The 24,378-nt window shown below is 41.4% G+C and overlaps 1 protein-coding gene across 4 annotated transcripts in view; it reads left to right on the forward strand.

The window, feature by feature from the left end:
• The window catches only part of P3H2 (prolyl 3-hydroxylase 2), a 168,557-nt gene extending 149,434 nt beyond the window's left edge, over nt 1–19,123 (forward strand). For 3 of the 4 annotated variants that reach the window (XM_073231917.1, XM_037024159.2, XM_073231916.1), the window contains exons 8-15: nt 534–628; nt 6,302–6,429; nt 6,983–7,078; nt 7,635–7,785; nt 8,593–8,710; nt 9,656–9,731; nt 13,417–13,557; nt 17,692–19,123. In XM_073231917.1, coding sequence (XP_073088018.1) covers nt 534–628; nt 6,302–6,429; nt 6,983–7,078; nt 7,635–7,785; nt 8,593–8,710; nt 9,656–9,731; nt 13,417–13,557; nt 17,692–17,784 — 898 coding nt within the window. In that variant the 3' untranslated portion in view covers nt 17,785–19,123. Of the gene's footprint in view, nt 1–533; nt 629–6,301; nt 6,430–6,982; nt 7,079–7,634; nt 7,786–8,592; nt 8,711–9,655; nt 9,736–13,416; nt 13,558–17,691 lie in introns of all 4 variants that reach the window. The other variant, XR_005062885.2, reaches the window with a different exon arrangement.
• The last annotated feature ends 5,255 nt before the right edge of the window (nt 19,124–24,378 follow it).

Here is a 24,378-nt window from a genome sequence, read left to right on the forward strand (position 1 = left end):
TGTGTGAGATCACAGAATGTAGATGCACATTTGGACTTATCTGGTCTGTGTATATTGAAAGGACATCATGGTATCATTTATGTGTTTCCAAAGTTTGACAGAAACTCGTGTCTTCTTTCTCAGAATAGTTAAGAACCACTACACTAGGATGTAATTTATTTCAGTTCAACCATTGCTCAATGACTTACTGTGTTCAAGACATAATATAACACTCTGAGCATTACAAAGAGGCACATGATAATTTTTTTCCTGCCTGTTGGGAGCCAAACTAATCTCAAAGGAGTTAGAGTTATGGATACAATGAACTGTAATAATAGTAGCTAAGAAGATTTAGAAGTGAAATTGAGTACATTCACTGAAGAAATAGAGAAGAATTACATGGAAGTAATTGACAGTTAATTTGATCTTGAAAGATAGGTGAACTAGGTACCACAAAAATATACACTATTGAATCATAGACTACCTGTGTAAGGTATTCTTTGCCATTGAACATCTTTATTAAGTTGGAAATTACTACTTAAATGCTTTTGCAGGGTCCCTTCAGGAGTGAACGTGGAGGGTGCAGAAGTTCATGGATTGTCAATGGGGAAAAAATCATCACCTAAGATAGACCGAGACCTCAGAGAAGGTGAGGATCTGTGCACTTTTACTCTTAAAGGAGGAAAAGGAGAGGATGGGATTTGAGATTTGAGCAGCTCTTAACCCAGATCAAGGCAGAGCCCACTTTCTCTGGAAAAGGAAGAATAGGACTAAGCAACTAAGTTCATTAAATTCTGGAAGCAAGGCTTAAAAACAAGAATGTCTGATTTACCTATCATTGCCTGTGGTTTCTAACAAGGGTGCTTCAAAATTCACCCTCTCATCTGTTTCCCATGGGAATCCTGTGAACTGGGCAGAACTGCATGTCCATCGTGACCCTCAGTTGAGGACCTTAGGCATGGAGAGGTCACATGACTGGCTTCTGTCACATAGTGAGTGCTGGAGAGTGTGGAATAGGCCGCTGATCAGAGGAACCTGAAGAGGCAGGTCACATGGGATATTAGATTAGTTAACCTAAGATGTTTGAGGTACGTGTATCTGAGCAGTACTTTGAGAGATAAGTGGAAGTTAGGTTGAATTGACAGAGGTGTGGACAGAGCCCCCTTTCCAGTGGATAAAATAAATGGAACAAAGGCACAGAGATGAAAAGAGCAGAATGTTATATGCCTACTTATGCAAAATCAAAATTAGTGGAGTGTTGCCAAAAGTAGTATCTAAATAGAGCCAATTATCATTATAATAATAAATATTAGCAATAGTACTAAACACAGTAGCAATCCTCAATTATTATTATTTCTATATGTTTTATATTTTTTCAAGTATATTTAAGCACAGTTAATTTTAATACTTGCAGTATCTCATGTGAGACATTAGTGTTTCTACTTCACAGGCAAGAAAACAGGTTCACAGAGATTTAGTGACATGTTCAAAGTCTCGCAGCTTTTAATAGGTTCAGGCATTTGAACCCAGGCTTTTGAATCCAAATCCCATTTTTTCTTTTCTTCACTTGATGTTGGAACATAGAAGTGTCTAGATATCCAAAATTTATCCCTGATTGATTAAATAATTGCCAGATAAGAAGCTTGGAAAACCTGCATTGAGGAGTACAGCACTTCTTTCCCCAACAAGAGAGCATGTCAGCACATTCCTGGAGCTGATTTGTAACTTCCAGCTCTCTACAGTTCTCATATTTCCCAGCCCTTTCCTTCCTTGGCTTCCAAGTAAGTTTGAGACAGTAAACAGGATAATATGCTCATCTACTCTGACCTGGACCTCAGTTTGTAGTCACAAACTCAAGCTGTTTTATAAGTGCCGGAGACCTTCATGGTCAGCCAGAGTTTATGTTGCATTTTAAGCCAAGAATTCACCCAGGAAGTACATACCATTAAGCCAGCACTTTGCTCTAAAGGTTTGGAGAACTCTAGGGAAATTGCCAAAAATTCAAAGAATTATTTTTTCTAGTTACCAGGGAGTCTAATGTCCAGAAACTGACTAGGAAAGCTAATGACTAGAGTAGAAAAAAGATTACACAGGATGAAGAAAGATCATGATTGGCTGGGTTACCAAATTCTACCATTTCTGCAGAATTTGTTTAGTTGAATGGGCTAACAGATCTTAGCATGTTCTCTGGGGACCCACTGGAAAGCCTTCTGTACTTTCACTATAGAACTAAATAGGGTCTGACTTAAGAACAGTAGTAGACAGGCAAAGATCCCAGCAAGAAAACACTTTCATACCTTAGTCTGGCTGGTAACAGATGTCAGAGAGGCAAGAAAAGATGCATGCTGTACAGAAGAGAATATTTCAGTTTTTCTCATCATCCATAAAGAGAATGTTGTCTACTCTGGTTATCTAACAGTATTCAGTAGTATTTAAACACTAAGATTGGAGTGACTCAGGGCTATATCCCAGAGAGACTCTAGTCCCTGGAACACACATGCAAAGTTACTAAAAAAATTTGTGATTTATCCTTTTTCCTCTCAGCCACCAGTCTTCCAAAGGTCCTGCTCAATGATAATCCCAGAGTCCCAGGGGGTGTAGTAAAAGTAACTGAATAGGGAAGGCCCAGTTTCCAGGGTTGTCTTCCTCTGATGTTCTCTGCAGGGATGGATAACCAGAGACTCCATCTCTCTGGGCCCTATGACCCTCACCTGTTAAAGAAGGATAGCAACTTTTTGGAGAGGATGGCTGTGAAAAGATGTGTGTAAACTGTAAAGGGCTGTGCTCATATAAGGGCTTGTTAGTCAGTACACCCCTGTAGGTAATGTAATATTTATGTAAAATGATTCTTCCTGCCATGAGCCACAGGCAGTGAGCACAAAAGAGTATTTCCTAGATGATTCCTCTTCAACCAGAGAGTTAGAGCCAGACGCATAACTTTGTGAATGAGAAAAATTAAGTTGTTCAACTAAATTTCCTTGGCCCATGGTGAAGAGTTGGCTGAAGCCATCAAATCAAGCCCCAGGAACCACAACTTACTGGACTACATTTTTATTTTCATTTTAATCTTTTTCCCTGTCTGGTGTGCTACTAAGCCATTTGTAGGCTGGTAGATTTGCATTTCTGAGTGACAGGGTTTATATTTCCTGTTTTCCCTTTTGGTCAGTGGGTGGGTAGTGGTTGTTTTTTTAAAATGTATGTGTGGGAAACCACTGTACAAAACTCTATGCTTAGTGGTGATTGCGTTAGCTACATGAAAGGCAGATGGCCAGTACAAACTCTGCCTGACCTTGTTAGGCTTTAGGTATTGAGGACTCCGTGTTGCTCTCTGTTCCTTCACCTGATATTCTATGTTGCTAATGGCATGGTTGGGGGAAACTGTCAGTATCCTCAGTGGCCCTCTTTTAAATATGCTTCACTATGCCATACGCTTATTAAAATGTCTCAGTCAGAATTTAATACAATATACCAGGCATATTTTGCTAAGTCAATCATCATCATCATCATAAGAGCAAATGTTTATTCAGAGCTTAAGAATGATAGGGATTTTTCTTAAGTTTTAGTTTTAGTAACCTTTAAAGTCATACTTTGAAAACAAGCTATATTTAAAATAATACATTCTCAATATGGAAAATAAGAAAAACATGGCCGAGTATAAACGAACCTAGTTCCCTAGTTCCCTTGGTCTGTCTTCCTAATATTACTATTTGAGTTTTATTTTAGAAAATGCTTTCAATGAACCTACAAGTATCATGTCTTTCTTGTTGAAAGAACATCTCTTTCTATATTTCCAAATGGGAATGGAATATGCAGTTCACTTTCCCAAATAGTGAACTCCATATTCCACTGCCTCAATTTGGCTGTGAATCTTAATCAGTCATATGGATTAGAGCAACCTGACCAATAAAGCCACTTACTTCATCAGACTGCAAGCTGAGAAGGCAAAAAACTGAGCTGTTAGCAAGATAGACATTGCAATCTTATATAAGGCAGTCACAAAAGTGATATACCATAAGCTTTGCCATATTCTATTGGTTAGAAGCAAGTTCTTGGCTCTGCACACGCTTGAAGGAAACAAAATTACCCCCAGCCTATGATTGCCAGGAGAAGATGAGCATTAGGGACCATCTTCAAGTTGTTCTGTTACAGGAGGGAAAGAAGGGCGATACGAAGGGAACGAGGAGGGAGGGAGGATGACTGTAGTGTTCAATTAAGGGTGAGAACTTGCATAAGGTGTTGATGATTAGGATATTCACAGTGCCTGTTCACATATTAGAAGTTCCAACAAGTCCTCTTAAACTTTGACCCAGTACTTCCCTAACACATTTGATCAAGAAACTCTTTTTTCATCGCGAACTTTCCTGCAGAACAAAATCTGAGAAACACTGAATTGTACAAAAAATATACATTATTTTTTCGTTCATCCAAAAGATTGGTACTGAAACTGGGAGCTTGTGGATATATTCCTGGACACCAAGAAATTCTGTATTTATAAATTTTGATGGCAATATTACAAACTTAAGAGGAACTACTAGGTCATATGAGTAACTACATTATAGCCCAGTACTGCCGTATGATTTTATGTCAGTAGGTATGGGTACAGCTACTCTCTCATTGGCACCAGTTAATAGTACTTCAACAGTTGAAGACCAAGAAGAAATGAAATAGGATAAATTTATAACTAATGTGCTGGGATCAGATACAGGCCAAAATTCAACATGGTGCACCAAGATTTTGTAGTAGTCTCAATAGGGAAAAGTTGGGGTAGAATGAGTCATTTTATACCAAAAGTGCTATGAGGAATGCTAGCTCTGAAGAACCTGGGCCAATCAGTTAGAATATTCATGTGGAATGTAGCTTTTTAGTTTCTACAGAATTGCATTAACCATTTCATTAATAGTATTAATTTGAATTTAGTTGGTTTCATGTTCTTGCTTTTGTTTAGTCTTGTAAATGGATTTTGGTATTATAGTTGTATGAAACTATAAACTAAAACATGTAGTTTTATAAAAGCAAACATGAAAGTAAAATTATGGTAAAAATGATTTGCCAGCACTGCAGCTCCTTAGGAATCTTTTGCTTTAACAGATAACGCTATGTTACTTGAGACTGAGAAACTGTCTCATTATTTTAACATTGCATTAATTGTGGACTGCATTGATGATTTTATCCTAGCCAGCCTAATAAACACTTAGTGCTCTTCCCTAGTTTGTAACTCATTTTAAGGAGATGGAGTCACATCAGTTTCAATTGTATCTTCCTCCTTGGACTGGTGGGTCTTAGGCCTTTGTGTTGGTGACCACTGCTTGAGTCGGGGGAGACAGGGAAGAATTGTGCTTTCCCCACTGCTCCCCCAGGCTGAGCTGTCATTGACAGGGGCACATATCAGGTCCCTTAGGTCTCTTAATGAGTAGAAAACAGTGTTTTTCTTTTTTGTCCAGTTTTCTGATTCAAGATGATTGACTCTATTACATCTGAATTTTCCTCACCATCAGAGGCTTTGTCCTTCAGTCCCACCATCTTGTGAAGAAAGGACCTTGTCAGGTCTACATTTTGTAATTTCACCACCTAAAACATGGCCTCAAATAATCACCCTCTACAAAAGCCAAATGGGGCTGATTTCATAAAGTCATGGGCTCTAACCAAGGGAAGAGCAGGTACCTATACGAGGCCATCTTATGCAATAAAAATGACACAAAGATTTTCCAAGGGACCAGAGAAAAATATTCCCAAAGCATGACCATGTGGAGTCCAGTAGGTGGTGGAAAGAAGACTGACAAGGAGTCAGGTGATTTTGGTGTGACTGTCCTGATGGTGCATTATTACCTTAGCTTCCAGGTGAGGACATTGTTCCACATACCAGTGAAACTGAGGTGTGTATGTCATGTCTAAGGCACAAACATGTAATCAAGTAATTGCATGTGATGTTGTAACAGAGGAAAGAACCAAGAGCTTTGGAGCCGGAGGGGTCCAATTGCCATGAGAATTCTGAAAAGTCTTCTCAGAGGAAAATCTTATGGGATTCCCAGTCCGCTTGCAAGATCATCACTGGAATCAAATGCAAAGACAGTTTATCAACCCCAAAATACTATACAAATATAATACATTATCGTGACATTATGGAAAAACTTGGTAGTCAGACATCTGCCTTTTTCCTGAATCCATGTTCTTTACCAAGCCTCCAAATTTGTAATTTGTCTTTGCATTCCTAAATATTCACTAGGAAAATGACTCTTCTGAGCTGAAAGAGCTATTGGGGGTTCTGTACCTCCCTTCTTGGAGACAGAGGTGACAGAGAAGACCATGTGCTCTGTCCCTTTAGGTGGTCCTCTGCCCTATGAGAACATCACGCTCGTCTATGACTCGCAACAGCTGAACGGGACTCAGCGGGTTCTCCTGGACAATGTCCTGTCAGAAGAGCAGTGCCGGGAGCTCCACAGTGTGGCCAGCGTGAGGACCTGGAGCGGGAGGGTGCCTGACTGTGCTGACCTCGCATGAGCCAGGAGACGTTTGGTCCCAGTCTCACTTGGAGCCAGGAAAGCAAGCCTGAAGTGTCACTTTCTTTGATTGTGGAGGCACTTTGAGAGCATTTGTGTTGGGATGTTTTGAGTTTTGCCCAGACCTGGATGTACCAAGTGGGCCTAGAATAGTTGGTAGTTTAATTCCTGAGAAAACAGCCATTCAGCACATGCCCTGCCTACCATAGAAAGTCAATGACAAAAATCCCTTTACTGTAATCCATACTTAACCATTGTACTCCACTTACATTTTACTCATTTCTGAAAAAAATGGTGGTATTTTATAATGAAAATGTAGAATCAGAGTTAAGTAAAGATATTTCTTTTGGTTGAAAGAATTAATGGTACCAGGACCCTGGAACAGAATCAGGATGGTTCTGGGTGTTGACTTTAGTTCTTGGCTTTCTGGTGGCCCAAGTGGAGAGGGGGAGCCAATGAATTCAGAGTTATCAATAATAAAGCTTCTGCTTGTATTTTGCTTCTAGGGAATCATGCTTGTAGGAGATGGATACAGAGGAAAAACGTCACCCCACACACCCAATGAAAAGTTTGAAGGTGCCACTGTCCTGAAAGCACTCAAAGTAAAGTCTTAACTTCTTTTTGGGTTGGATTCCTAAGGGTTAGCCCAGGACCTTCTGTGTATGACAAATAGAGGACAGAGGAGAGTTTAGACGATGGACTGATGGGGATGGAGGAAGGGAACAAGTATGAAATGTCAGTGTCATGGTTCTCAGTCGTTCCTCCAGTTGGTTTATCAATTTATCAAACTTTACATTTCGTAAACTTAAATCTCACAAATAACATACAAGCCCCCTTCCTTCAAGGAGCTCACGGTCCAATGGTAAAGTCATAGCCAAGCAAGGAATCTTTCTGTACTGGAGCAAGTGCTGTCCTGGAGGGACAAGGAAAGGGCTCTGAGAGATGAGAAGAGTGGTTAGCTTTTCACGTACCCCCTGTGATTACGAAGGGCTCATTTCCGTGGCTCATCTTCCAAACCCAAATCCACAAGCAGGTGGTAGTATCCCCGCTAGCAATGCAGAGATGACCACCCTGTGCTGGCTTACTGAAACCTAGTGTCTGTCTTTCTCAGGCCCTCCAATCAACCCAGCGTTACCTGATGTTCTTCTTTTTCTCCAGTTTGGGTATGAAGGCCGAGTCCCACTGAAGAGTGCCCGTCTGTTTTATGACATCAGCGAGAAGGCTCGAAAGATTGTAGAATCCTATTTCATGTTGAACACAACCCTGTATTTCTCCTATACACACATGGTCTGCCGAACTGCCCTGTCTGGTGAGATTCCAGAGTCTGGAATTGTTCCCTTCTGCCCACAATGAAATAAGAAAGAGAACAATGCAGAACAGAGCCCTGTGACATTTAGACTGACGGGTTAGAAGAGTTCTGAATTCTGAGAACAAAAGGAGCTTACTAACTCCCATTTTTCCCCTTCCTCCTTCTCTCCTTTTTTGGTCCCCAGAAGTTCCAGAAGACCATGACTCTGCCTATTTTCCTTTCACATCCATTCTCCTGCTTGCTTAAGTCACAGAGAAAAATGATTTTCTGCTCTAGGTTTTACATTTTCAGGAACCAGGAACCTGGAAATTACAGTCTCATATTATGTCCAAAGGCATTGAGTGGAAGCATGGACATGAAGGGGTTGTTGAGAGAAATGTCCCCCAAGAAGTCAGGGCCTCCTCCCTCCTTGCCGTCCTTGTTTTCTCTCTAGATCTGCTCTTCTATGAGGGGAGGGATAAGGTCACACAAGTAGACTTTTACATGTGTGAAGGTACAGCTGATTCAAATCTTTCTTTTTTACACTTTCATTTCATCTGCATCTCTTTACCACCCCACATAAAAGTACACCCCATGAAATGCATGGAATGTCCGTAAGTACATTTATATCAGATGACCTTCAGAGCTGCAGAAGCAGGTGTGACTTGCCCATGGTTTTCCATCAAGTTCATATCAAAGTGACCAGAGTCTCTTGTCTACTCATCCACTGTTCTTTCATTCTCCTTTGCCTTCTGTCTCCTCAAATTTACAAGGGCACCAGCAGTAGGAGAAGACAGACAGATTGCTAGCTTTTCCCTTTTCTGGCAGGTCAACAGGATAGAAGAAATGACCTCAGTCATCCCATCCATGCTGACAACTGCCTGTTGGATCCAGAGGCAAACGAATGCTGGAAGGAGCCTCCTGCTTACACATTCCGGGACTATAGGTACAGCCAGCACTGCTTCAGAATCAAGCTTTTGTCCAATGGTTATCAAAACCCATGGTAACTAGAAAGCTGATCTGTTTTGCTTGTCATCATATTCATGTCTACAAGGCAGAGATTCTCCAATAATCTCCTGAAACAGCTGCTACAATTGGGAAGCAGCTTTATCTTCTCATAATTTTATCTTAAAAATCCATGCACACATTGTTGCATTCAACTCCATAAAATGTCCATTTTGTTTTAACAATAAAAGTAAAGTTTATTTTTCTATCATTTAACTTTCACTGAAACACTCCCTTTGTGGTCTGTGTATCTTAGGCTGAGAAAACAAGGGTGGTGTCTCCACACACATGGGGATCTCATCACATCGTTCATCTATGTCTGCATTTATAAATAAGAAACTGTACACTCAGCAGAAAAAAAGTGTTTTCTCTTATGAATAATATTTTAGTGTGTAAAGAGTCAGGAGTTATAGTGTCCATGTATATAACAGTGTGTTAATTATTACTACTCTGTGATCTATACAAAAACATTTATTGAGCACCTTCTATCAGCAAGGCTAGGCTATATCCCCTGAAGCTTTGGAGCTAGGCTATTTCCCTAGTAGTGAAAATATACATGCTTTAGAGTTACCAGTATAAAAGGAAAGAAGAGGATTATAAGTAGTGAGGGCAGGTTCAAAGGCTAGATTAAATCTAGTTAGACTTTCTTTGGAGGAAATGTAAGAAGAGATTTGAATGTAATTAAAATGTTAATGTAAGTGGAATATTTCAGGAATATGACCCAAACTACATCAAATCTTACCTTTGTTTGGAGGATTAATTATTTCAATGTCTATTTCAAAGAACACTGACTCATCAGGCTGGTTGGTTCACCAGCCTCCAGTATTCTGTGACAGCCTTGTTATCACGTGTTAATAGCACAAATGCCTTTCGCTTCCTCTCACAGCGCTCTCCTATATATGAATGATGACTTTGAAGGAGGAGAATTCATATTCACCGAGATGGATGCCAAGACTGTGACTGTAGGTAAACGTATTCTTGTAAATTTATTTAGCACTTCTTTATTTCCATCTTGCCATTTTCCAAGGACTCAGACTGTTAGGTTTTAAATATTTCTGAGCTCAAGGATTCAAAAGATGAAGAGAGGCCCAGTAAACATATATGGTATGCTAAAACAGAACCATCAATAAAAAGTAAGTCCATTTTAAAGAGGAATAATTTAAAGAATAGATAACAAGGATTTGCTCATGATCATATAGCTTATTAGTGTTAGACCTGGAGTCAGAACCTAGGTCTTCTAACTCTTGGTCAAGTAATCTGATGGAAACATAGAAACACCGATTCCTATGTCACCCAAGCTTGGACAAGTCAAATGATACCACAGAATGACTTTCAAGTAACCTGATGTGTGTGTGCTTAGATGGAGCATTGGCCTCCAGACCCCTAATTATCAGAGTTCTTATCTATATGTGTATGTGTGTGTGTATATATATATATGTAATTTTATATATATATATACAATCATATGTGTATATATATAATTGTGACTGTAAGTAAACCTATACCTGAAGATTAATATATATACATTCAGATATACATATATGGTGTGTATGTATGTACACTTTGGATGAGCTTCTAAACACATCTTCATAGGTAAAAACAAAAAGTTAGATTTAACTGCCATCTTCCTAAGCAAACCAATGATCTTATAAAACCAACCTACCAAGCACTTACAGATCATATGGCCAGCATCCTTTGGTCTTTAAGCCAAAGAGCATACTTCATGGTGAACAAACAGGTTCTTTAATTGAGATAATTGAATAATAAATAGATCATGAGATATTCCTTTCTTCTATACAAAATCTAATAGTTGAGGCATATATGTGATAAACTTTAAAGATTTTGCATTATATAATCAGTTCCCACAGTTTTTTCTGAATTTTATGTTTTCCCCTCATATTTTTCACCCTCCTCTCAATAGTGAGATGTCCATATATCATTCATGGGATTAACTGGGGTATAAGCAGATATCAAAAACTATATGTTACTAGAGTTAAAGGGAATCTTATGAGGATTCTGATTAAAATTGCCCAGAAACATTGATATAATTAAGATAAAATAATTTATACAATCTATTACAATAATGTGTATTTAAAAGTTCATGATGTCCCACACTTTTTTGTAAGAAGCTTAAATGTTAATGTGGAATATTTTGATGCTTCATGATCTGGGAATTAAGTCAAGATTGATGATCCTGTTTGGAGTTTAAAATCCTGGTACAAAATTACCAATTTTTGAAGACATTATGTGCAGAAAACATAAGATTTATGAGCTCTGCTAACACTGAAAATGAAGTTCAAAGCTGCATCTCACACAGTTGTAAAGAAATAGTGGGTGAAAATATTTATTTGCTTCTACTCCACCTAGTGGCCATATTTGGAAATGCTTACTGTTTGAAAGTATGGTATACCTGGAATACTACCTGTGAATCAGTAATTCATTAACTATTGAATGTAAATAACAGAATTATGTTTTTGCAAAGATGTGGAAGCAGATAATACTCCCCTCTAAGAGATTTATACATCTAAGAGGAAAGTGTAACTTATTTAAAAAGTACTGAATCTATCACCAAAACTCCCCAAAAGAGTAAAAGAAAAACAGGTGTGAACTATTTTGTCTTGCCGATGGGTTTCCGGCCCAGCCAAGTTCATTATGGATTCAGTAAGACCGAAAAAATGACGGTGGAACGTTCTTGGGGTGAAAGGGTTTATACCCAACTTTATTTTCACTGTGGCTGGTCAATCACTAAAATCCCATCCACTCAGAGCAAGTCTTCATGCAACAAGCCTGTCTCTGCCCCTGGGCTTCTCTACCCCGCAGTCGTTTCACTCTCTGTTTCCGGTGCTGGCACCACTTCAGCCTCTGCTCTCTTGCAGCCATGCAGCCCAGAGCATTGGGCGGAGTTCTTTATATAGAGTGAGTACAACCTATTGCTCACACGTGTGCAGTGAGCAAGCCGACCAGGGTCATGTGAGAATCCTGGCCCTAGGAACTTTTCATTTTCTCATTGTCAGATTTTTTCATTCGAAATATGAAGGTTCAAAGATTTTTTTTTTTCTCTAATTAGTCCTCCTTCATATTAGTATATGTGGTGGTAGAGTTTGGGGGGCATTTTATGGATAATTGAAATTCCTAGGTAACCAGTCCCAATAAAGAAAAATGGATAGTTTTCCTTTATAGCTTTTCCATCTTTGACTCTGGAGGGATAAATGAGGCAGAGAAATGTTCCAACTTGGTGTGACACAAGGAAAAGTCTTTGCTTTGGAAAAGTCTGGATATTGTATAATTAAGTGAATAGTGGCTGAAGATTTGCACTTAAGACAAGCAGAGCACAAAGACTTCTCTGACTTTTAATTATCAGTTAGATGAAAAGTAAAAGGAATTTCCTTTTATCATACTTGGAAGATATATGGATTATTTTCAACAGCAGTGTATTTGTGAAACATGCATATTTAGGGATTTTGTTTCTTCTGTGCAAGTTTGAAAAAATGAAATTTAATGAGTTCCATTTGCTTCATGAAAAATTAAATATGGAGCTGTGTTCCAAAAGTATATTTATAATCTTTTATCTACACTTCAGAATATATTTTCCTGTAGAAGCAATGTTATAAATTGAATTTATTTATTCAATAGGCCCATCATAATAGCATGGTTGGTACCACTCTTGTTTTTACTTTATTTTTCTAAGCCTTACTGTAGAATGAGTAAAGTTTCTGTGTTTTTCAAGAAAGAAAAATGAATGCTTCTTACATCAGACCCTTCTTTAAACAGACGCGAGGCCCCTGAAACTGTGTTGCCTAAGCTCACTCAGTTTGGACTGCCCACTCCTTTGATCTAATACCCTGGCTTGGAGCCCCCAGGAATGCCTCTTTTCCCTTCTGGCCTCTTCTACCCAAACATTAGTGGACAGTTCCACCTGAGCAATGCATAAGCTTGGAAGGCTGTGTCAGTATTTCGGAGCCCTAGAAGCCATGGAAGCCTGGTCACCCCAAGGGGCAGTTCTCAGCACTGGAGGTATTGCATTGGCTGGGAACCACTGGAAAGGGCGATGGTAACAGTAGGGACTATAAATGAAACCATCAAATTAAAGTAAATATAAATTTAAGAGTATCATATGAGATTAGACTTGACTTTTTTACATCTTTGTGTTATGGAAAGGTCACAAACCATAAATGCATAATTGAGGAATTAGAAAGGGTATGTACACTCATGGAACCACTGCCTGGACCAATAATAAACATTTGTTGGCACTGTAGATGTCCCCTCAATTGGCTTTAGAATTCCACAAATATTAAAATGCACAGACAGTGTGCTAATGCTAAAGCTAGAGAAATGAGTTAACACACCGAGCTGTTCCCTTCCTGGAGTCTGCTGGCCATCAACATAGCATGTGGAGCAATTATTGTGCACAGTGGACTATGCCAACCATTTTATCTGAATATTTAATTCTAAGCTAGATATTATTTTGACCTTATCTTTGTTTTACAGATGAGCTAATTGAAGCCATCTAGTCTTTTTCAGCCCTTGGACTCCATTCTTTGATGCAAAACATGACATAAGCAATCCCATGGAAGGATAGGGCATGGAGGTTTTAGCAATGTTTATGATATAGGAATTGAGACTCTTAATTTTCACTTTCTTTCTCAGGCCTCTATAAAACCAAAGTGTGGGCGTATGATTAGTTTCTCATCTGGAGGAGAGAACCCACATGGGGTAAAGGCTGTCACCAAGGGCCAGAGGTGTGCTGTGGCGCTGTGGTTTACCTTGGACCCACTTTATAGAGAACTGGTGAGTTTCTGACCCACCCATACTGGGTTCCATAACCCTGCTTTGTGAAATGATCTGTCTGAAAAGTTATTTAAGCTAATCTATAATCCAGGGACCTTAGAGAGCATGAGGAAAAACGTCTATAGAATCCATTCTCTGTGGTTTCTGTTTTCTAAACAAGAACACATTTTCCTGATCAGATCTGTTACCTAACAATTACACAACTAATATTTGTGAGTTCAAGGGAAAGAAGAAGGGCTGTGAAGGCAGTTCTTAATCAGATGTGTTCTAAGGGAATGTGGAAACAGACATTTCAGTGATATTTGGCGGCAGTCTCTGATTAGTCCTGTGCTTACTAACAAACTGAAGTATTAGAAGAAAGGATCCACTTTCTCCTGGTCACCAAGGAGACTAATTTGTTTTCTTGTCAAATCATTAATGGGAGCACTGAATAATTTATGAAATATATGTAGAACAGGGTGAGGAACCTAAAAGTTCATTATTATTTACAATTATTGAATTAAAGATTAAATACTAGAATAGTGTTATTATTATATCAGAAGTAGGGGAAGTCACTTAGCCGGATAAGAGACAGTGTTCTCACCCTTCTGAATGCCCTTGGGGATAGCATAGTCTCTGCCTGTGAACTGCAGTGGAAGGAATTAAGACCAAGGGATAGAAGCCCCTGGGAGGAAAATGTGGGTTCCCCAATAAGGAATAACTCACATTATCACTACTGTTTGGCGAGATTGTCTGTTTGGGAAGTAATAAGGTCGCTGTCACTGGATGGCTCTAATCAGAGCCTCAGCAACTTCCTGGCACGGAACTGGAACTTCACAGCAAGATTTAAACTGGATGCCTTCAAAGTCTCCTCCAGTTCCAAGTACTGATGAAACTATGAAATTATAATCTTTATAATGACTTCCTACCCAATTTTTCTCTTTATGTCCCTAAATTGAGTAAGATTTCATCAGAAACTATTTTAAATTAATTTATCTTTCTTAAATACCTTTTGCCAACAAATCTCACACATTCTTTAGGACACCTTCCCTAAGCATTCTTTCATATTTTTAACAAATGCTTACAGAAGATCTACTATGTGCCTGGAAAATTCTGCTAGACAGGGTTTGGGGTTCCAAGGGTGAACAAAACATAGTCCCTGACCACGAGGACTTGGAGAGGTCCCCAAGGAAATAGACAATGAGACAGAGTATGCATTTTGTAGCAGGGATCAAGGAAGCTTTACATAAACTTGGTCCTAAAAAAGGAGGTGATAGTCAGGCATAGAAAGTGAAAAGAATGTTTCCTACGGGGAACAGAGCACACGGAGTTCTGAGACTTCAAGAAGCACTGAGCAGCCTCCTTCACCTGGCATCCCTTTCTTGCCTTGTGCTTCTTCACCTCCCAAACTCCAGCACTCACCCACACTCCTTCTGCACTAAGGCACCTAGGTTCATGAGCTATAAGAATAAATTGTTGAAAACCTCACTATTTTCTCTCTTTGGTGTTCAATTCAGAGTGTAAAGAATATAAAAGACATTTAATCTGTTTCACTAATCAATATCCCAGCCCTCTCTTCCAAGGTATTTTCTTTCAAAATAAGCTAACCTTGCCAAAGGGAATTTCCTGTTCCTTCCTAACCTAGAAAAGTGCTAGGAAAGGTCTCCAGTCTCCAGGCAGTAGCGGCATCTAGCGGTCACAGAAGAAAGTGACCAAACCTTCTTCAGCAACTACTAGAAAATTGATCCTAGGACTTGATTCCCAGACTGTTCCATGTTGGAATCACCTGGGGATCTTTAAAAACTGCATTTCTCAGCTCCCACCCTCAGAAATGCTGGTTTGGTTGATATGGGGTGTGATCTAGGTATCAGGAGCTTTAAGGCTGCCCAAGTGGCTCTAATGTAAACTCAGCATCTCTTCTCAGATTAAATCCCTGAGCACAAAAAGCCTTCCCATGAAAAAGTCATCAGAACTGGCAGATTTCCATGATTATTATATTTTAAAAGCATTCAGTTCTCAAGGAGTACTTAGCATCATAAACCCTTAGCACTAGACAATATCAGAAGCTGCAGCTCCTGGTACATAGAGTTGTAACTTTTGAACTGCCTCGCTTTCGGGACAGATGTGATTGCAGTGGTGTCCCGGGGCAGTCAGCTCTGACAGGTCTGTATGTAAGTCAATTTGTTTAGCAGCAAGTTGTTACCCCATATTCATAAAGTAGCAGGCGTTTTACTTAGTAATCATAACAGCAATTCAGTTTTCTGTTATTGAGTATGTTGGGGCCTTCTTGCCTTTGTGTTAACATCATTTTCAATTACAAGCTCTTGAGTTACAAGGGACTTTGTTTTCAACTCATAAAATAGTTATATTTATAACTTACTCCGCTGGGCATTGAGCTAGGGACTATCTACAGGTGACACAAACTAGGTAAGACAGAACCCCTATTTTCAAGGAACTTGAAGTCAAAATGAAGAGATAAGCCAGAGGCCTCAGTCATTGAAACATAAGGCGATGTTCAATAGGAATTATTATAGGCAAATGCTTGGTGTTTAGAGGTTATAAACAAGAAACCAGAAAAGCTGCATGAAGGAGATGGCATTTGACAGAAACCTTGAAGGATGAGCATGATTTCTTTAGGGAGGCACATTTTAGACAGAGAGAGCCCTTTGTCCACTATGTATTTATTCAACAAATATGAGGGAGCCCTTGATAAATGTCAGTAGTGTTTCTGGGCAGTAGAAGTTACAGTAGTGACCAAAAAAGACACCATTCCCTATTTTCATGGAGCGTACCTTCTTGTGGAAAAAGAAAAACAAGAAATAAGTAAGAGAATAAGCAATTGAGAGATGTTCAGAGAGTGACAAATGATGTGTGGGACAGGGAACAAGGTAACAGATTCAAGAGCACAGGGAAGCGGGTGGCAAATTGTGAGAGCTCTTCAGACAGGTAACTTGTGGATTACCACCTGGGTGACAGGAAGAAGCCAACTGGGATAAAGGTCTTGAGTTTGAGATGCCATTTGGAGGTAGAGCACCTGGGCCTTGATAGATGGGGTGTGGGGTAAGCATGATGGGGTATGACAGAAACATCCAGAAGGGTGTTTGCCTAGAAAAGGACTGGGGAATTCTTCTGCGAGTGCTGAATCCAGGGTCCCAGAGGTCATTAGGCAGTTGGAGCCTAAGGTGAGGTGAGAGGAGAAGACACGCTAAGCTGACGGAGGAAGGTCTAAGTCAGGCAACTCCTTATGAGCACACCAAGAAGACTGGACCTGGAACTCAAGCTGTAGGAACCTGTGCAAAGGCTATGGGCAGGGAGCAGGGCAGCAATGTGGGCATGAGGTAAGTGCAATGGCCCCAATAGCAGCATGTGGGATAGGGGTATGAAACAGAGAGGTTAATTTGGGAGCTGCTCTGCAGCAATTGAGTTAAAATCTGACAAGATCCTAAACTCATGGTTCTCAAGCGAGACTGATTTTACCTCTTCAGGCACATGTGGCAACATCTGGAGACCTTTTTGGTTGTCACAACTTGGGGAGGAGTGCAGCTGGCTACCTGTTAGGGATGCCGCTAACCATCTTACAAAGCATAGGACAATAAAGAATGATCTGGTCCAAAATGTCTGTAGTGCTGAGGTTGAGAAGCCCTGGCCTAAACCAAGGTAACAGTAATGTGCACTTAAAAGAAAGGGGCAGAAACAGGAGGCAGAACAAAGAGGATTAGGGGAGTTATCAGGTCCAAGAAACAGTGGTCTGGCTTATAGGGCAAGTGGATGAGCAGTGGTGGTCTTCACTGAGAGAGGGAGTGTGTGAAGAGAAACAGAGTAGGTGTTTGGGAGACAAAATTGTGAATTCCACTCAAGCACTGAATCAGAGAACTGGGTTGGAGATGTCTCTCTGGGACCACAAAGTAGAAAGGGTAGTAATCAGGTGAATATACACAACCTCTTGGCAAGAGCAAAATCTTGGAAAATAATTGCTTAGGACATCAGGAAGTCAGGAAAAGGCATCAGTGCAGGAATGAGGATGAGTTTCAATTCTTAACTGGATTTAGCACCAGTCCATGTACAGATGGATGCCTGGGAGTGTTTGGGAAGCATCTGCCGCTGGGGCTGATAGCTATGCTTGTAACAGAAATGTGTAAATTGTCTTTTTTACAGGAGCGAATACAGGCCGATGAAGTGATCACAATCTTAGATCAAGAACAGCAAGGGAAGCACCAACTGAATATCAACCCCAAAGATGAGCTGTAAAATGAGAGTGTTCTATTATCAGATATTTATTTAAATTGTTAATCTTATGAGAACCTTTTTATTTTTGTACAGAGCCATGGTATAAATTAACAGGTTAACCTGAGTCACCCTTCTGTCCTTCTGTCCCTAAGGATGCTTGCTTTGCCTCACTCTGTCCTGGTATTTCAATTCATCTCTCAAAGCCTGGTCACCCACTCCACCCTGCAAAAACACACACACACACACACACACACACACACACACACACACACACACACACACGCACACGTGTACTTCATTTGCTCCTAGTGTGGGATTTGGAGTCAGGGCCTTCTGGCTCTGTGCTCCAGGAAGGGCTGCCCTATGACTTTTCTCTTTAAACGGGGGTTGAAGAATGATTCTTTACCACAGTGACTTTGGAAGAAAATCTGTAATCCCACCTGAATCAGGACTCCATCATCACACTGTGTGAGAGTGGGGTTCACTGGAGAGAAGGATCATTTTGTAAGAAAAATGGACTTCTGATGGGCTCCAGTCTTCATCTGCCTGTGTTTTGCCGACCCCTCCTCTTGCTCCTGTCCAGCACATGGATTCATGCTTGTGTCGTATTTGTTTAATACAGGGAGGCTTATTTTACTATCCGGCATTTATCTTCCTTCTCCCAAACTTTTGGTTTATCTTGGGAAATGGCTTTTTGGTCCCACAGGTGCTTTGGGGACAGCCCAGAGACAACACTGGCCTATGGTGAGTTTTGCTGGCAGTTGCTCCAGGGCTGCAGGAAGGCGGGAGAACTGCTTTCGAAGGAACAGATGGTTAGCAAACAGAGGGGTTAAATCCAGAGAGCCTCTGGTCCTTGCTGCAGTTCTAAGGAAGACACGGCACAGACATTGTTTGGGGTATGACTGGGGTGGTTCTAGCCTAGGGGAGCCTGCACCACCAACGAGGGGGGATCACCTGCCTCTGCGATGGGCAGTAGTAGAGGTAGAGGCCCTTAAGAGAACCAGCAAATCAAAACATTTCTGAAAAATCACATTTCCTTTCTGCCATTTATGATCATGTTTAGCGGTAAGAACATTCAGTCTTTGACACTGAGAAACTGATTCATAGAGATTTATGTGCCACCTGTTTCCACCCGACCTTTGGTTGCCTTTTCATCATGGGAGAATGGAAAGAGCACTCGGGTTATGATCCCGGCCTGATCAGATGTGCCCTGCTGTGTGACTGGAGCTACTCTCTTTCCCTTTCTGGGCGTCGGTTTCCTCTTCTGAAAATGACATAATGGGTTGTAATTGTTTCCAAAAGCCCTCCTGCCTCTTGCTCCATAAACAAAACAAAGCAAATAAAACAAAAACAAAACTGATTTTACCAATGTGCACAATTAGAACATATTTACTTCTACTGACATTTTGAGAATTGTGCTTGGGTTCAGGAGTATATTTGATTTTAAAGCTTTAAACCCAAGTTTTGGGTGAAAACATCCTGAGCTTTGAAAAGTAGGTTGCTTTTCGTTTGCTGTCTCACTGGGAAGCGTTTGCTGGCACTCAGATTTGCTGATAGGAGAATCTGGGCAAGGATCTAATTTCTGTTTTCTGGCAACAAGGTGTCAACAAAGAAAAGAGTGTTTGGCTCCTTACAGCTCCTGCTTCAGGGTGCTGGGGGCTCCTGGAGAGGCAGGGACGCAGGCGCCAACTCCGGTGTCAGCCCCTCGGAAAGGGGGTGCCGTGTGGCAGAGCCACATCTGGGGCCGTTTGCTGACAGCCCAGGCTAGTTATTCCTGTTTTACAGGTTACCCATGTTGTTTTACGCCTGGGACATCATGTATCCACTGAAGCATTCATTTTTTAATCTGCTCAACATCAAACCATACATAATTTCATTAAAATAGTTAGGGAGTGTCATCCGGTGACTTTTTAAAAATTGAGCTCAGAAATTGCAGTCTGTGTGCTGTATAGTCCCTTATGTGGAAGGCTGGAAAAACCCATTCGAATTTGTGCAGCTTTTAGAGCTGAAGAAGGCCACAGAAATCACAGACCAATTCCATTTTTCTCTCTGGGAGGAAACCGAGCCTCAGAGGTGGGAAAGACGATTCCATGGTTACAGAATTCAAGCAGGCAGAGCCAGCACTGCTGAACGGAGTTCTGAGGGAAGCCTGGCCGGGGTTGTGTGGGTGCTGGAATCGTGGCACAGGGCAGCACCCACTAGAGGAAAGGGTGCCTTTTTCTATTTGGCCCCAAATGGAGATTGCTCATCACTCCATGGACAGCAAGGCTGTGTCTGTCCAGAAGGGGTGCCTTTTTCTAATTCACTCAAGACGCTATATGTGTCTGAGGCAGCCCAGGCTGAAAAGCCCAATTTTTTGACTCCCAGTCTAGGACTCTTCATCTGTGTCACTTAGGGAGTGTACCACTCATTCTGGTGATTATAACTCCCTTGTGTAAAAAGCCTGCAGTTTCGTAAAGCTTTTGTATTTGCCTATATGATAGTATTGAATGCTTTTAACACGGAGCTTGCTCACGCATTGGGAAGCCCAGCATGGTGTACGGTGCCCCTTCTGCAGATGTAGAAATGGAGAGAAGTGAAGGGAAGTGAGAGCCTGCGGCCGCCCCCACTCCAAATGTGTCCATGCCCAAGGTAGAAGCAGTCTCTTGAACAAGAGGAGAGAAAAACAGCAGGTTTGTTTTCTCCCTCACACATGCTTCCAGGCATATTAAATATAAAAATAATTCATTAATGTGAAGGAAAAATGTTTGAGTTTATAAAATCTAAATTTTTTCTCCTTTTTCCCTGCTGAGTGATGCATGAAGGCATATTTCTCTTCTCTCTGAAAGAGATGGAATATGGGTCGCCTTCAGTTAGATGAGCCCCATTTCTGATGGCTCTGCTTTCACACAGCTCACCAAAGGCAAGAAAGCTCTAGTCAGTTATAAGGCAGAAACTATCTTAAACTTCATCTTGAGCATCAGAAGAAACAAGTCCTCTTCTTGAGAACAGGGCAGTTTTCTGGGATGTGTGAGGTGCTTTCTGGGATGTGTGAGGTAAATTGTTTAACAAGAAAATACCAGTTTGAATGCAGTGTTCATCATTACTGTGTACATAGCACTTTCTGGCTCTTGTTCAGCTGAGGAAAAGCCATGGAATGAGTCAGCACCATTTAATAATATGTACCTATGAATTTTAATTGAAGTACAAATGCTGAGTTATTTCACAGAAGACAGCCACAGGGAACAACTCCCTCACTGGCGTTAAAGCAGGTGGTAATAGGGGGGCCGCCCCACCAGATCCCTGTGCTGAAAGTGAAGCATTCTGGGGTGACTGACAGTGGGGTGGCTGAGAAGTGGGAAAAACTTGAGCTTTCCCGCATCTAAACTCTTCAGGGAAACAGGAGCCATTTGGCAAAAACTCCAAACCACAAATAAGATTGGGTCCAGGGTTAGGATCCTTCTCCACCTCCTGCCAAGGAGCTGGTGATGTGAAGCGACGTCCCCACCTAGTCCCACAGCCCACCCTCAAATCCTGTACTCTCAGGTAATTCAGTGTTTCCAACATAAGACGTAAGGGCCTGTTTTGTTTTGGACTTGACTAATGTCTTCAGACACATTGAGACAAGTAACGTGAACCACTCTGAGCTCACTGCCAGGCTGGAGCTGTGGACTTAGGGTGTGAGAGCCTCCGCCTTCCCCTAGTAAATCAGGCTGTTCTCTGTGCCTGCTACTGACCCCTGAGATCAGACGATGTCATGTCTTGAACAATCTGATCACTGATCCTGGCTTGCTGTACAATGGGTGGTATCAGCCATATGGGCAGGTGGCGTAGGGAGTCAACCCTGCCTTCTTAAGTCTTGGTAAGGTCCCCCAGGAAACATGACCACAGGAGACATCCCTTCCCACTCTTTCCCTGACACACTGTGCTAGGGAGGGAAATCTGAATGCTCGGTTTTGTTGATATACATCTCACCTTTTCTGGCCACTTCATATGATGCGCTTGGGGGGAGGGGGGACAAAAGGTGACAAGACAAACCTCGCCCTTGGCAGGCCAGTCACAGGAAGTGGGGGATGGAGTAGTTTGACAGCCTTCCTGCCCTAACAATCCCTCTCCTAAGTCTGTCGCACTGGAAGGGCTGGCCACCCACCCTCTTCATCTGAGCTTCCACTTCAGCAGTGATTGGGTGCCGTCCAACTACCTGATGCCTTTGCCCTTGGTCCCACTTGTCAGACTCAGGTCCACCTCTCTTGTTGGCGGTGTGGTGGCACAGGCCTTGGAAATCCTATCTCGACCCTCGTGAAAGCCTCTCCCTTGTTCCGGGTTTTACCTCTGAATTGTTATCTGACGGTGGGTGGGGATAGAAATGGGAACCAGGTAAACTGTATTACCTGCTCTGTCTCATCTTTTTCCACTTGTAAATCATAGATCCCATTGTTTCAAAGGGTTATAATCATGTTGGCATTTATAAAGACTTTTTATGGTCTTGAAGCACTTGGTAGTCATAAGTAACTACACAATTATCTGGAGAGACACCTCAGTGCAGTCTTCATTTTGTAAATAGAAACAATGAACAGTCACAGGGAAGGTGGTATAATAAAGCTCTGGTCATTCATGAAGTCATTCCTCAGTTTTTAAGGAGCTGCTGGTAGTGGATTTAGAGAGATATTTCATCTTTTCCTTAAGGATGAAAGTAAATTGAGAAAAATAGATATAAACAAATGAAAAATATAAAATGAAGCAGGTGCTGGGGTGGAAGGGTTATGGTAGAAGCAGGTACACAAAAAGCCACATGAGTTCAGGGAAGGGAGTGCTTGGGGGCAGGGAAGGCTTGACATAGAAGGGCTGGTGGAGCTGTGTTCTGAGTGCCTGTTCTGCCACCAATAGGCAGAAAGGAGCCATGTGACCTCGCATTTCACCAGGGTCCTCAACAGGAAAAGTGTTGAATTAGAATTGAACAGTTTCTTCAGTTCTAAACTGTTAGGCTTTCCGATATGTTGGGAGAGTTTGTAATAAAGTTGGTGTTTTGGAAGGGGTAGAAGGGGATCCTTACTAAGGATTGCCCTGGGAAAGCATTTTAATGAACCCTGTGAAAATCCAAATAAATGCCAGCTTAAAAGGAAGTTTTATTTATTCCCTGGTGCAGAGGTATGTTTAAGTGGGTGGGGTAAGCTGTCAAGGACCACGCTGCTCCACGCTTCTCCCTGAAGAACAAGCAGGTGTCAGAGGAGGCTGGAGTGAGCCCCTCATTCATACTGAAGTCAGCGAGCTCTCCCAGGGGCACTTCCCTTTGCCTGGGATCCACAAAACCTTTTATCCCCCATGTCCTGGGGGTCAGTCCACCCACTCAACTCCTTATACTGCCATCTCAGAAAGGGTATAATGAGGGGATGCTAGTGCACCTGAGGACATTCAGGGGTGTTGTCTGAAAAGCATAAGACATTAAGTAAAATCAGTAAAGCTCTCAGTAAAACCAGAAACCTACGTAAGGTTTAGTAACGACACCTCTTCCAATATCTAATAGGGGGCAGGGGTTTCGGTGCTTTGGGAATCCCTGGAAGCAAACCATCTCCAGTAGGAGTTAATGGGCCCCACTTGCCTTGTTTTAAACCACAGGGCTCCACAGGAAATCATGCAGTGTGTCCAACCACACCTACTGTGCTTGTTCTCTGTACCTGTCTGTGGTTTGTTAAACTTTGCAAATGCCCCTGAAGGTCTTAGACGATTATAATGTTTAGATTCAGAATAAATTATAGAGTCCCTGAGGCTTAGAAGCCAACTTCAAGGCTTTTGGTCACCAGAGGAATATTCTGGTCTCTCATGATATTCCAGAGTTTAGCAACATTTACTGAACAGACACCAGCATTTTTATTGTATTTGAAGTCCAGAGTTTAAGGACATACTTTTTTTCACAAGATAATATGAATTAGAATTATACTTCTTTGAAGTTAATATTGGTAATGAAATACAAACTATTCAGGTTTTTTTCCCCCTCAGTAGTCAAGATAAAGTAGTAACAACATTTTTTTATTTAGCATAGTTGGGTTTTGAGTAGTCTTAATTTATTCTACCTTTCATTCTATTATCTAATTCATTCTACCGTTACCCACTTAGCACCAAGTGAAGAACAGGCAGGAAGGCATCGTTGGAACTCCGCTGACTAGACAGAGTCAAGATTCCTGGGAAACAACCCTGCTTTCCTTCATTGTTTAGCATTGGAGTCACTAAGCATTTCACAACATCCCAGTGGGCTGGGTCATTGTTCACACAGAGGGATAAAGAAACCTGGAGAACAGGAATACTTTGATGAGTCAAAGTCACTGGAGATGTCAGTTTTCTCAGTAAGAATAAGTGGTCATACTCTCTAAGGACATTCTACAGTCTGACCAGTAGTATGAATAGCTAGTAGGCAGGAGGAATTATGACGAACTTGTCTGACCCCAGGTCTCACCCTCCTTTGCACCCAAGTGGAATCCAGAAGGCGGCTACTGTGTCCAGCAGCATGGTGGCTGCCATAGCTGGGGCACAGGTGTGACTGTAGCTCAGGTCCCCGGGCTCTGGGCTCTGGTTTCCTCGTGTGGAGAACTGTGAGCTTCCTCAGCATTCCAGGCCATGGGGCTGAGCACCAGGCAGATT

Source organism: Manis javanica, chromosome 3, assembly GCF_040802235.1.
Source record: "Manis javanica isolate MJ-LG chromosome 3, MJ_LKY, whole genome shotgun sequence".
Lineage (NCBI taxonomy): Eukaryota > Metazoa > Chordata > Mammalia > Pholidota > Manidae > Manis > Manis javanica.